The sequence below is a fragment of the Aquarana catesbeiana genome, linkage group LG09 (genome assembly GCF_042186555.1).
Source record: "Aquarana catesbeiana isolate 2022-GZ linkage group LG09, ASM4218655v1, whole genome shotgun sequence".
NCBI classification, from domain to species: Eukaryota; Metazoa; Chordata; class Amphibia; order Anura; family Ranidae; genus Aquarana; species Aquarana catesbeiana.
In genome coordinates this window covers 277,310,492-277,325,762 of record NC_133332.1, presented here as the reverse complement: position 1 = coordinate 277,325,762, position 15,271 = coordinate 277,310,492, and the positions used below count along the sequence as shown (strand labels likewise).

General features: G+C 44.1%; 1 protein-coding gene across 2 annotated transcripts in view; it reads left to right on the top strand.

The window, feature by feature from the left end:
* The window catches only part of WDR38 (WD repeat domain 38), a 575,566-nt gene that overhangs the window by 166,280 nt on the left and 394,015 nt on the right, over positions 1-15,271 (top strand). For both annotated transcript variants that reach the window (XM_073600360.1, XM_073600359.1), the window contains exons 3-4: positions 10,034-10,150; positions 10,389-10,486. In XM_073600360.1, coding sequence (XP_073456461.1) covers positions 10,034-10,150; positions 10,389-10,486 — 215 coding nt within the window. The remainder of the gene's footprint in view (positions 1-10,033; positions 10,151-10,388; positions 10,487-15,271) is intronic.

Genomic DNA, 15,271 nt, shown 5'->3' with positions numbered 1-15,271 from the left:
TGTAAAAAAAAATTGCGTGGGGTCCCGCCCAAAATCTATACCAAGCCCATCAGGTCTAAACCAGGCCCAAGAGTTTGAGGGCATGTGGCCTGGTATGGTTCAGGAGGGGGTGCGCTCTCTCGAACACCCCCTTTTCCTGCGGCCTGCCAGGTTGCGTGCTTGGATAATGGTCTGGTATGGATTTTGGTTGGGACCCCTATGCCCTTTTTTTTAATTTGGCGTGGGGTTTCCCTTAAAATTCAGGTCTGGTATAGATTTTGGTGGGGATCCACACACCATTTTCTTTTAAATTTTGGTGCGGAGTTCCCCTTAATATTCATACCAGACCCAAAGGGTTTTGATTTGTATCTTTATTGCCAGGATCCAACAATTCAATACAGCCGCAAGCAGTTTTGAGTAAAATTTTTTCCTTTAGAAATGTCATTTTGCTGTGGTACTGAATGAAACACGGGAAAGATGCGCTACTTTACAGGCATACTAAGGACACCCCCAGGCACGACATTTAAAGGAATATTTCATTTTTATTGTTTCACTTTAAGCATTATTAAAATCACTGCTCCTGGAAAAAACAGGACGTTTTTAATACTTTTTTTTGCATTGATACATGTCTCCTCGGGCATGACCCCGGACCCCAAACACTTTTTATGGCAAGAACATGCATATAAGCCTTTAAAATTTGCACTTTTGATTTTTCATGTACGTGTCCCATAGACTTTAATGGTGTTTATCCCATCCTCCACATCATTTACGAATAAATTAAATATGATTGGTCCCAGGACAGAACCCCGCTTTCTGCACAAGACCATTCCGCGATCTATCTATCTATCTATCTATCTATCTATCTATCTATCTATCTATCTATCTATCTATCTATCTATCTATCTACACACACACAAAACCCAAGCACAAAAATTCAACAATGAATTTTTGTTGTTTACAAATGCCAAAAGTCTGCCAAGGAAAAAAAGTGAGTTGGAAGTTTTGGTGCATGTAGAGAACCATGAATTAAAGGTGTTGTAAAGGCAGATAGTGTTTGCATTCTATGCATTACAGTTTTTCTCCATTGTTTTGGCTCATTTCTTGAAACAGAAATGACATTCTCAAAACTCTAAGTTAATTTGGCAAAACAGTCTTACATTTCAGCACAACTCTATAACTCACGTGCAAAAGCTCATATCTCTCCCAAAACTGTTCACTCATGCTTCAAAACCATATTCCTTTCCCATATAAAGAGTCAGTGCTACCAAAATGGCAAAGATTCTTCTCAATTGCTTTGGCTCATTTCTTGAAACAGACCAGACGTTCTCAACTCTCTTAGTGCTTTTGCCAAAATAACCTGGATGGTTCAGCACAACACCATGGTTCACCTTCAAAAGCTCATATCTTTCCCAAAACAGTTCACTCATGTGTCAAAAATAAATTTCTTTCTCATTCAAATAGTCAGTGCCCCCAAAATGCTTCGTCCCTTTGGCATTGTGTAAGCACTGCAAGTCAAAATGTTTAGATGTTTTGTCTCTAAGGCAGAGGACCATTGAAATATCCCTCATGTCCATCTTTCAGTCTTAGCCCAGTCCTTCATTGACAATGGTTACTGTACAGTTTTTGTCTAGCTAACTAAATACAATTGTGTATAAAACTGAAAAAAAAGAAAAGATTTTAGGGTAAGAGTAGCCTCCAAGGTTTGACATCACACATTGCACTCATACTGCCAAGGAAAAATTACTTTACAGTATTGTAACCATTATCATTCACACACAAAGTAACTTCCATACTTCAGAGTAAAAAGAAAATGTATACAGCATAATATACGGAAATATAAATACACAAACAAAAAACAAGGAAAAATTACATTTAGCCTACAATGCTGTAAATAAAGCTGGAGTTTCACAACTACTGTAACATCTCTTCACTGGCCACCGTCCTCACCCTCCTGCCCATCCACACGCTGTTGTCTGTCTGGCCACAGATTCTCATCAACATCGCAGCGTATATCTTCCCTTGCGATGCAATGAGGGAAGAAACGGTGTGCATGTCGCAACCATCCCCTACACTGATCTCCTGTAATATCCTCACAGGCAGCATCCATTGCATGGAGCAGGGACCTCTGATCTAGAGCCCGATGCTCATACACTCTCCACCTCCAAGCGGAGAAAAACTCCTCAATAGGGTGGAGGAAAGGAGAGTAAGGTGGTAGGAACACCTTATCCATCCTTGGATGAGCAGTGAACCAGGCCCTGATAAGCAGGCCACAGTGGAAATTCACATAGTCCCATACAATTATATATTGTGGTAGGTGAGGCCCTATGAGACCTCTCTTATTTTCAGGGATCAAATCCAAATGAAGGCGGTCCAAGAAGATGAGGAGCTTCTGTGTATTGTATGGGCCAAGACTGGGGATGTGAGTGGCCACACCATTCTCAGAAATGGCAGCACACATAGTTATATTACCCCCTCGCTGGCCTGGGACAACCACCGTGGCCCAATGGCCAATAAAATTTCGGCCACGTCTTCGGCCCTTGGCCAGGTTGAAGCCAGCCTCATCCACATACACGAGTATGTGAGAGGTCTCGTTTCCTTCTCGTTTTCCTCATTATTCTCTACAATAGAGTAAAAAAAGAAAATATCAAATCAGTCATACAGAAGAGTCATACACTACAGTTACAGACAGTTACATAGGAATGTTCTACACAAGTTCAATATATTACTGGCCAGTATTCCAGTGGTTCCAAACCTGGGGTACATGTACCCTATGCAGAGGTACTACAGGGGGTATTTGACAGAAAGGGGAGGGAAAAAATTATCAATGAGTAGACTTACTGAAATGTTACAGTAAAACCCACAGTATTAGATAGATTTACATGGGAGGCACTACTGTAATTGCAGCTCTTTGACCCTTTTTCTTACTGTATTGTATGTTATATTCTTCAAAATAAGGATTATAATGATAATTGCATCATACAGTAAGCTGCATTTTTTAGACAAAATGTTTATAAATCAGATATGTAAATCAAATACTTTTATACCTGGATTACCTAGATTCAGAAATCAGGTAAAGTGGGTACTGAAACCAATACATTTCGTGAACCACTGCTTATGGTAATTGTAAAAAGGTTATCTTGATGGACAACCAGTGACTGACTTCCATGTACATACTGGTACCGCAGCTCTTTCACTCTGTCAGAGTTCCTCTCAAATGGTACCCTGTAAATTTGCTTCATTGTCATCTGATGCTTCTTCAATATGCGGGCTATTGTGGAGATCTATTGTGGAGATCTATTGTGGAGATCTATTGTGGAGATGCTTATAGAGTGACATTTTGGAATATGGCTTTGTCTTGTAGGATTGCAGTGTGGATCTGTCTCAATGTGATGGCATTATTTGCAAACACCATGTTACAGATCTCTTGTTCTTGTTGTTCATTGAGAAGTTTTCCTCGGCCACCCGAGCCAGGTTGTCGTCCAATCCTAGACAAAGAATTCAAAGGACAACACTCCATTCGTAATTTATACCTTATGTATTCCGTACAGAATGAGTTACCAATGTAATTGTATTGTTGTTTTACTTACAGTAACTTTACCACAATTCCAATGCATCATTGCACAGTGACTGGAATACTACTGTAAACTGTATCATCAATATTGTAGAAAATAAACTATTCCATACTATTCCATAGTTTATTTTCTACAATATTTTTCTTGTCATTGTTAGTATCATACGTAACATCCCACTGAGGTAAGATACTGTAATACTGTAGGCCTATCACACACACACACACACACACTAAATGAATACGTAAATGAGTAAATAAACATATTTGTTGCTATATGCACAGTGTCCTGTCCTATACATTATATAATTCCATCATTGCCTGACTACATACCTGTTTTCCCTGTGAAAGGTTTGGATGATAGAGAAGACTGTAGAGCGAGGCACATTAGGCTGCACTCGGAGACCTTCCTCCGCCATTGTGTGTCCTTGGTTGATGACATGATCTATAATTGTGGCCCGAATTTCATCAGGGACAGCATGGTGTCTTCGTGCTCCTCGGCCTCTTCCCCCTATTCCACCACCACTCACCCTTACTCCTCTTCCTCTTCTTCTTCCTCTTCCTTGAGCAGGCAGTTGCCCTTGTTTATTTACTTGGCCAGGTGCCTCCATGTTCAGAAATTGTACTGGTCCTGCATGGTCAAGCTCTATATATACATGTTTGGCAGCATTTACAATCATGGACAGCACCTGTACGGTAACTAAACATACTGTCTGATTGGTCATCTGAGACCAACTCCAACTCCTCCTTTGTTAGTCAAGTTCTAGTTGCACCTGACTGTCAATTTCTGTAATCATTTTATCAAATGTTCCAAGAGATTCACATATGGTATTCATGGTATTATGTTCCTGAATCATTTTGACAATTGAACAGACTATTGTGCATGTGATGACTTAAACAATGAAATGACGCTGACACGTTTTGGAGAGAACAACCATTAGACTGAGAATTGACAATCAGTTTAGATCAACAAGATCTATTCACTTGGAAATTGTGCTAAATGTAGGCTACTTGTACTTAATCATTTGAGAAATGTACTGAGACATTGAGACATGCACTGAGACATTTGCAATTTTGATGAAATGAATGAGAAATTCAATTCAGTTGTGAACAATTGCCAAGTGGTTTGGAGATTTGTCCATGTTGTTTTGAGAATGTCATTTCTGTTTCAAGAAATGAGCCAAAACAATGGAGAAAAACTGTAATATAAAAATCCTTCTGTGTGCAGCAGCTCCTCTAACACTTACCTGAGGTCCCTCTCTGTCCAGCGATGTCCACGAGTATCTCAGCCATCCGATATTCTCCTTCCTGATTGGCTGAGACACAGCAGCGGCACCCTTAACTCCCGCTGCTATCAAAGTCAGCTAGCCAATCAGGGGAGAGAGGGGGCGGAGCCAGGTCGGGGCTCCTTGTCTGAATGGACACAGGGAGCTGTGACTCAGCTCGGGTGCTCCCATAGCAAGCTGCTTGCTGTGAGGGCACTGAACAGGAGGGAGGGGCCAGAATCACAAAAGAGTGACCCGAGAAGAGGAAGATCTGGGCTGCTCTGTGCAAATCCACTCCAACGGAGCAGGTAAGCATAGCATGTTTGTTATTTTTATAGGAAAAATAACGAGACTTTACAATCACTTTAAAGGGTGTACCTGAATCTTGACTTCATTCTTCACATGATTGGGCTATTATTAGGCCTGGCTATGCTCTCTCTTGGAGAGAGGGAGTAAAATGTAAAGGTGTTGGTGTCTGTTTCTATGCGAGAAGTGATGTCAAAGTACACCGATTGTAAAAGAGGACCTTCTTGATGGAGAGTGTGATGGTGCTGAGGCATTATGAGTGGGGCCGGCTCTTCATGTAGCAGCATTCACAGTCCCCTCTCATCTCCACTCTGCCCCATTTATCCACCGTTGAGCCCCCCAAGCCAAGATAGCGGCCCTGACAATTGTTTGGGTTTTTTTTTTTCTCGCCTTCTTCTCTGATAATACAGCCAGGCAACCGGGTGGCTCGGTGAAGACAGCTCACAAGCAGTGGCCAATCAGAGAAGGAGGAAGGAGGGGCAGAGGCATGGTCCAATGAGCAAGAGGGTTTCCGGAAAGGCAGGGTGGTGAAGGAAGCCGTGATGTAGAGGTTGAAGCGGCGCAGTGACAGGAGGGGGAGGTGTGGCATGACTCATGGAGTAAATACGATATTGTATGTTAGTTGCGCTTACCAAATTGCTTATTGCGTAAATCATCATGTGTGAATCACAATAACATAATCCTTCAAGTGTTGAAATAAAACATGCAATGTTAATCCAATAACCATTAATGCAAAGTAAAGAGTGCTCCTTAATTGTGAACCTTCTGCAAACCTTCACCCTGTGCGGGTCTAAAATTGCATGCACATGCAGCAATTCCTGTCACCTATTCACCACAATATTAGACCTAGAATAGATCCAACATCACCTTCCCCAGCTGGGGTGTTACTCCAGACTTTAAACAGCTTATCGATGTCCTCTCCTCCTCTCCGAGTTTCATTATAGGCTTTTATGTGAACTGTATGAAAAAAAGAGAATCCTCTCTTCCGCAGCCCCTTGGTTAAAATGAAAATGCTTCCATTGTGTAGTATTTCAAACACACCTTGTCTGAAATATTTTGAAAGCATCCACTTACATTTAAAATAGAGACAATGCGTTGTCTCTACTTCCAGCGGGGCCGTGGCTCCTGTATAATCCTGATGCACTGCGTCACTCGACTCCGCCCAATGCGTATCGTTACTGCCAGTATCTTCACAACTCATGGAGGTGAGAGAAGTGATTACATGTAAAATAGGATATATAGGATATAGGATATAGGATAAAATAAGAAATGTGTAATGTACAAGAGAGAGAAGGGTTTGTATAATGTACAGCAGAGAGAGAATAATGTGTAATGTATAGAGTACAGGAGAGAAAGAGAAGAGTGTGTATAGTGTACAGGAGGGAGAGAGAGGCCCGCTGACCCTGTCCTATGCCCTGCTGACCACATGCTCTACCCTTCTGTCTCCATCCCCTGCCCCACTGACTCCATGCTCTGCACTGCTGACCCCAGTCCTATGCCAAAATACACCACTGCAAGCAATGCATATCTCCATGCCTACTTCATTGTAATCACATCAGCTGCTGCATACTGCAAAACACACAGTTTCTTGCTACTCGTTGTTTTTGGTCTGGAACTCTGCCATTGTGCCCACAGCTATCCTCTGCCATATGTAAGATTGTGGTGATTAAATTCAAGCGGTAGGTGTGTTTACAATGAGTTGCGCCAGTCCAAGACTATATTTTAAGGGCATGGTAGCCCACTTTTTTAAAAGCAAGTCAAAGTTCACACAGCTAGTTCTTCCCACACAGGGGGTTCTCACCATCACTGCAAAGACATAACATTCAGCATCCTGGCTCTCTTGTGTCAGCTTTACTCCTCTGAGTACTCTGTAAGGTCTTCCTGACGATGAAACACATTTTGGTCTTTCTGACCATCAAACACATCCCAGTGGTATGCGCAGACACTGAACCCTATCTGTCTTTCCTTGCAGCTCCCTAGCTGCGCTCGTCTGTCCTGGACTCCCTCAACAGCCCCCTGGCTGCTCCCGTCCCACATAGACTTCCTGTCAGGCTTGGGCCTTCCACTGTCTCAACCTGACCTTGAAGCATCTCACATGGCTCCCCTTAGACACGCTGACCTCCCTCAGGAGTGTGGGGCCCTGAGCCCTAACTTTGGCTCTATTAAGAAGCCAGCACACACCTGAATAATCAGTGTGCTTGCTTCTCTCAAAATCTGGTGTAAACCACCATTTTACGGAGTCCCCCTGCTACAGTATACAAAAGAAGCATAGAAGTAAAGAAACTTAATTCCATAATAGGGGTAGTATTGGCAATAGCCCCAAATGAACCACTCTGGTTTAAAAATGGCATGGGCCAGAAATATTTAGACAGAATAAACAGAATAACAGTTCTGTTATTTCAAAGTCATTGTTTCTATTTTTTAGGAACTCTTTAAAATGTTTTTTCACCCTGAAAATAAAAAAAATAAATGTCAGCAGCTACAAATACTATAGCTGCTGACTTTTTTTTTAAAGTCAGCAGCTATAGTATTTGTAGCTGCTGACTTTAAAAAATAGGACTCTTACATGTCCAGGGATCTAGTGCTGTCCTCACCCAAGCCCTTCGACCGTCTTTGGGTCCAGGCGCCGGAATGTCTACTTTTACTGCTTGCGGCTTCACAGCAGGCTTCCCACTGCACATGCGCGAGCCATGCCACTTTGTGAATGGTCCTGCAGCTTTCTAGAACCTGTGAAAGTATCCCAGAAGGCTGCAACGGGAAGGAGGGGGCAAACTTTCCCTAGGATCACCACAGCAATATGACCGGAAGTGGGAGTGGATATCTGTCAAAACCAGGTACCTGCTACTCCCCAGGGCCATCTTAATAGCATCATGGGCCCCTGGGCAAAGTAATGCTCTGGGGCCCCTACAATGGACACAGTGCAGGTAAACAGACATCAAGTAGGTAGGAGGCAGACAAGCGGAGCTTCCCCTTTTGGGTGGAGCTCCACATTTACTACATGAACAATCATTCTGTACAGCAAAGAAACAGTGGGGAAATACTACATACATTAAGTAACAAAGCTGTCCTGTGCATAAAATATATTTGCTTGATTGATGCCTCCCCCAGCACTCTGACCCCTCTACACCCCAGATATCCCCCCAGCACTCTGACCCCTCTACACCCCAGATATCCCCCAGCACTCTGACCCCTCTACATCCTAGATATCCTCCTAGCACTCTGACCCCTCGATATCCCCCCCAGCACTCTGACCTCCCTACACCCCAGATATCCCCCCAGCACTCTGACCCCTCTACATCCCAGATATCCCCCCAACACTCTGACCCCTCTACACCCTAGATACCCCCCCCCAGCACTCTGACCCCTCTACATCCCAGATATCCCCCCAGCACTCTGACCCCTCTACATCCAAGATATCCCCCCAGCACTCTGACCCCTCTACATCCAAGATATCCCCCCAGCACTCTGACCCCTCTACACCCCAGATATCACCCCAGCACTCTGACACCACTACACCTTAGATATTCCCCCCAGCACTGGTACCATATACCATAAGACACCCCTTGTATTGTGAGCCCACTACATCCCTGATACCCCCTACACTGTGGCCTCTCTACATCCCTGATACCTCTAGCACTATAGCCATCCAAGCTACCCCAAGCATTGCTACCCCTATACACCCAAGATCCCCCCTCAGCATTGTTTTCCCCTGTCATGATCCTTGGAATACTGAAGTATTTCTCCTTGATTCTATTACACAGTGGTGGGTCCCCTGCCCTGTCTTTAAGCTAACACCCTCTAGACAGCTCCGTGGTCTGGAAGGAAGGCATTGCTCTGTGTTTAACCATTTGTTTATGTACTTTAATTATCTCCTGAGACCTCTGTGAGACCTCTGTGTCATTACACATACTGTATCAGCCCTCCTATTCAAGCAGACCATTCAGTCAGTTTTTCAGGCTGACCCAATCGGATCCTCCATCCTGCTCTATGGAGCGGTGGATGTAAATGATCATATGTCTGTGTACACCCACCGACATCCAATCCCATCTCCTAAAAACAGATCAGACGGCAGTCAGGTAGGTGGTCCGGCTACATCTGACTACCTATAGAGGAGAGCAGGCTGTGTCCGTGGAGTGGACATGCGGAGTGGACACAAACTAGCCATCTGCCTGCTCAGCAGGAATCGGCAGACAGATTCCCCGCTGAGCAGGCGGACTCCTGGCAAAGTCTGCCCCACGTGGAAGGGGCCTAATGCTGAATTCACACTGATCTGAGATAAAATGCAGGGAAAATGAATGTACATTAACATCCATTTTATGCACTTTTAGAGCACGTTGTAATGCACCGCATTTAGCAGGATTTCCTGTGGGTCATAAAATAAATCACAAAACAAACTTTTTCCTTTACTTACATTGCGCTGCATTTTAAATGTGTTGACCTGCATTGTGATGCGTTAAAATGTATACATGTTGCATTTTAATGCAACGCAATGCGGGTCAATGCAGAATTGTAGTGTGAACATGACACAGTTGTTTAGGTGTCTTTGGGTTGACCTGCATTTTACAGCTGCGCAGACACCATGCTACAGCCCCTAGCATGCATGCACTCTGCTGGGGGGAGCCTGCTGCGCTAAAATGCTGCGCTAAAATGCAGATCAATGCACTAGTGTGAATTAGCCCTTAATAATTAGATCCTGGTCTTATAGATAACAGTTATCCTAGACTGGGTTAACATTAACAAATACTGTATGTATAGTAACTGTATGTATAGTAACAAGAAATTGACTCTTTGTCTATGAATTGAAGTCCAATCTATCACGTAGGTTCTTTTTTTTTTTGCTCCAGAGGTGTAACAAAACAGGAATTTCTATTTTTTCACAATTTCCATTTTCACATAGAACATGTTCCTTATGCAGGGCCTGTCAAGTCATGCTGCTTTTCTCCAGATGGGACCATTTTTGCCAGCTCATCGATTGATTGTACAGTGCGGATATGGAAGGTGGACAAAGCAGAATGTCTTTGTGTGCTAACAGGTATGTTGGAGATAAGCAAACATGGAAAATAAAGGTAATTAATTAGTAGCATATTGCAGTTTACTCCTTTAATGTATGACTTTACTAAATCTAATTATGGATATCATTTGTACAATAAAATCAATATCTATCTAAAAAATTAAACCCCTCATTTAAAATATACATTTGAGTGATGCTACTGCTGACAACTTGGGCTCCAACTTACACTAACTTCATCTATATTTTCAAAACATTTTAGATCACAGCAAAAGTGTGGAGACAGTGTGCTTCAGCCCAGATTCTAAGTATCTAGTGTCTGCAGGTTGGGATCGTCTCGCCATCTTGTGGAAAGTGCAGGTAATGCATTTATTATTCTATCAACTATATGTCATTAGCACACATCTTAAAGTGGAGTTCCACCCAAAAGTGGAACTTCCACTCATTAGATCGCTCCCCCCCCTCCGGTGACACAGTTGGCACCTTTCAGGGGGGAGGGGGGTACAGATACCTGTATATTACAGGTATCTGTACCCACTTCCGGCATAGATAGCCGCAGAATCTGCGGTTATTTACGCCACTTCCTGCTCCCTCCCCGCTGCCTGTTGGGAAACACACGGGTCCCAGAGGCAGCAGGGACCATCCGTATTGCGCTGCGTGACTCGCGCATGCGCAGTAGGGAACCGGGAAGTGAAGCCGCACGGCTTCACTTCCTGATTCCCTTACCGAAGATGGAGGCGGCAGCACCCGAGGACGGAGAGACGGTTCGGCCTCGGGTGCCGACATCGCGGGCGCCCTGGACAGGTAAGTGTCCATGTTTTAAAAGTCAGCAGCTGCAGTATTTGTAGCTGCTGACTTTTAAAAAAAAAATTTTCGGCGGCGCTCCGCTTTAAAGAGGAAGTAAACCCTGATGGGTTTTACTTCCTTTTTCCCTGCAAAGCAGGGCTTTTTTTCTCAAACAATGGGTGCTGGAACTCAACCACGACCCCCCAAAACCACGACTCCCCACACACCCTCCAAATCACATCAAATAGTGGGTGTGGTCTTATTTCGCAAACAATAGAAGGATCTTAAAGGGGCATTAAATATCAGGATTGCATTACATACAGAGTGTAGAGTTCATGGGGGTTGCACACAGAGTGCAGAGCTGTCACTTGTAAACACAGAAACCCGATTTCTGTGTTTACAAGTGATTGTGGTGAGCAGGCACCAAAGGGTCTGAGCCAGAGGTGGTGGAACTGAGTTCCACCAAGTTCCCCCTGAAAAAAAGCCCTGCTGCAAAGTAAAAGCATAATGTGCATTGCATACTAGCACATTATGTGACACTTACCTGCAAATAAAGCCCTCGCTGTCCCCACTGCAGGCGCATCCATGTTCGCCCATCTTCCTTCCGGGGTCGCGGACTCGGGCTCTGTGACTGTTTGGAGCTGCTTGATGTCACTCCCGTGCATGCACGCTGGAGCCGCCAGTCACGGCAATCGCTACTGAAGAAACAGCACGGGGGGGAGCCGTTTCTTCACAGCGCATGCACCGATTACATCATTGGCGCAGTACAAAGTACATATCTCCTAAACGGCGCATGTTTAGGAGATATTTACAGTACCTATAGGAAACTTATAAAAAGGCTTCCCTATAGGCACAACTTGCAAATGGAGGTTTACAACCTCTTTAAAGCAGTAGTAAACTAATTTTTTGGAATTGTACAGTACCTACAGGGAAGCCTATAATAAGGCATCCCTGTAGGTACAGTAAATATCTTCTAAACTTGCGGTGTTTAGGAAATATTCACACTGGATGCAGCAAGTGACATCACCAGGACCTGCCCTCTGAAAATATGGCATACCGTGCCGGATCTTCGGCATTTCGTGCCAAAGCCGACGGCTCCCACGCACATGCGCGGGAGTGGCATCATCATGGCTCCGGCCACTCATACAGCCGGAGCCCGTGAACCTGGAAGGAAGACAGTTTACTACTGCTTTAAAGTGTTACTAAAGATATTTTTTACATTAAAAAAATAAACATATTATACTCACCTGCTCTATGCAATAGTATTGCACACAGGAGCCCTGAACCTCCCATTTTGGGGTCCCCCACTGGTGATCTTGGTTCCTCCTCTTCTCCCTGTGCCCCCATAGCAAGTCGCCTCAATGGGGGAACACTTTCATGCTTGCTCCTGAGCTGTGTGTGTCCCATCCCCCTGCTTCCTCCTCCCAGCTTTTGATTGACAGCAGCAGGGGCCAATGGTTATTGCTACTGCCTAAGTCCCTGTGCGAAAAGAAAGGAGAGAAGAGATCCAGCCATGCAATGGCATAAAGTGGGTTGTCAGTGCAAGGGCAAGGCAAGTAATTTGTGCCCCCTAACCTATGGACTTACCTATTTCATCTAGCTCTGGTCTGGTCACATTATCCCCTGTGTTGTCAGCTGTGGCTGCAGGAGAGAGGAGAAAGTGCTTGACAATAGCTGGTAAAGCCTGGAGTGGTGACATCACCCATAGGTTCCTATGTTCCATCTGTTGATGGGGCTCTCTCCACTCCCCTGCATACTCCACTGGCTCACACAGGGGATAACATGACTGGGCAGCCTGAAAATAGGTGTTTACTTCTTTTCTACACAGGTTAACCATCATGGGTGTTAGGAGAGGGGATGGGAGAATTTTTAAGGCTATTTAGGGTTAAACTGGAAATTCTACTTTAATCTCTCTCCATTATTGGGTATTGGCAGAGTTAATTAAACTCTTTGTGCTGCATTAGTGGCCACTGACAGTGTTTTTTCACTGCTTCATAAAGGGGTTAATTAACACTGACACTGGTGCCACGAATGTAGCACATACATAGGGGTTAAATAACTGTCACTGGTCACTAATGCAACAGTAACCAGTGGCAGTGTATTAACCTTTCTTGCTACACTTTACTAACAACTTTGTTAATAAACTGTGTATGCAAGGTCCTATACGCTACCACTTTCCACAAATTTCTAAAGGGATATTGTTGGTTAGGAGCAGCTGCTCACATCAATGTGTATCATGTATATCATATGCAATGTACAGTATATCAATAAATATGTATTGGTAGTGATGTGGTGCTCCCTTGTAAAAATAAGCAATACATTTAAATAAATCTGCTCTATATCCCACTTTTGATCAATATTCTAAATGCGTGCAGTGGTTCAGTGCTATATATTCACTAAACTACTATAATATATATACACTCAAATACACTGCCACTAACTGAATAACCTGCCTGTTTAACCTAACTATCTAACTCAAGTTATCTCTCTGTCCATGCCAACAACACTACACACGGCTGCCGTGTAAGCAGCCTTATATTGTGAGGGGCGTGGACTTAGTACCCCTGAGCCATGATTGTCCAAATGCACTTTGGTTCTCTCAGCAGAGCGCGCTGTGATTGGCCAAAGCATGCAGGTCAGGTGCATGCTTTGGCCAATCATCACACAGCAATGCACAGCTATCACGCAGTGCATTATGGGGCGTTCTGCGGCGCTCAAATTTCCCGCGAACGTCCCATAATGTTCGCTGTTTTGCGAATAGGTGAACACCAGATGTTCAAGTTGAACATCGAGCTCATCCCTAATTATAATACTTGTTGCAGCACCATGAACTTTGAATCAGTACCCAGTAGGGTTTTGTATTATATTTAACCTTTTGATTTTTTTTTCTATATATATATATATATATATATATATATATATATATATATATATATATATATATATTTCTTATCGCACATCACAGGACACAGAGCCATAGTAGTTACTATGTGGGTTATAGGCCACCTTCAGGTAATGGACACTGGCACGCCCTAAGACAAAAAGTGCACTTCCTATATAACCCCTCCCACTACTGGGAGTACCTCCAATTTTTTTCTCCAGTGTCTAAGGTGTTGGTCACGAGTGAAGATGTGCTGTGCTGAGCTCCACTGTAGCAATCCTTGCTGGGGCTAGCTATGCAGCCGGATCCATTCAAAATGTCTTTTAGGCCGGATTGAATGGTACAGGGCCTCGTGTCCGAAAAAACGAGGTTTTGTCTGTAAACGCTTCTCTTTTAGAAAGCCGTACCCCGGGATCCAGTACTAAGGCCATAAAGTGTTACTGGCGGTGGTGCTATTACAGGTCCAGGATTGTGGGTTACCCCGAGGATCCCCAACTCCTGAAGGTTTGCTAACGGAACCCACCGTGAAGGGTGAAGATTGGGTCTGTTGGTATTTACCACAAAAAACCCTGCCGCGGGAAAGGTTAAGTGGAGTTTTCTAAGAAATGTTTTGAATTTTCATAAGAATATCTCCTTTGATTAGTAAATGTTGTCATGCCTATGTGTCACCACTGGGGGCTGTATGGAGCACATACCTTCTCATGCTTCCTCAGAGAGCTCACGTTGTGTCAGGAGCAGCAGGCTTCTTTTTCTCTTCAGCCAGCAGCAGACCTCCGGTAAGTCTGGGGGGGGGGGGGTTTCTCTTCTCCAGACACCCCCCACCTGTGCTGTATTCTTCCCCTATTCTCCAAGTAAGAGCGTTGGGAGAAAAAAACGGGAGAAAAAAAAAAAGATCAGCACACCGCTACTCGGCGGCTTCCAGGCTCTCTACTTGCATGTTTTTCCCCTCACATGCTGGTTCTGTAGGATCAGAGGCCTGCGCTCGCGCAGGAAAACTCTTTTTTTTTTAAAAAGAGAGGGAGATCGAAGGAGGGGGGTGGAGTTTGCCCGGCATTGGTGTCCTCCAACGTCCAGCACGAGTATGTGTTTTTTAAAGCACCATTATTACTGCTGTAAGCTGGTGGAGGGACACAAGAGTGTAGAGGGGCTTGAAAGAGGTTGGTGTCACAATCATTCTTTTTGACACATTTACTATTGCATCAGGCTGAGCATTAATAGTAGCAGCAGTGGCTGACTATTGCTCAAGCAATGGATGCGATTTCTTCTGGTAGTACCTCTGCTTTGTGCATCAGGCTATGTTCAGAAGGGGAGGTTAAAACACTCCCAAAAAAGGGGCTAAAAGGGGTCTCACTCAAGCTTTGAAAATCCTACTCTACAAATGGCATCCTCCCCTGAGAGGGGGTGGCTGGTCAGAGTGAGCATCAGGGCCATAAAATGTTTACAACTGTTTTCAACACTGCAGCCCCTGTTCATTTTAC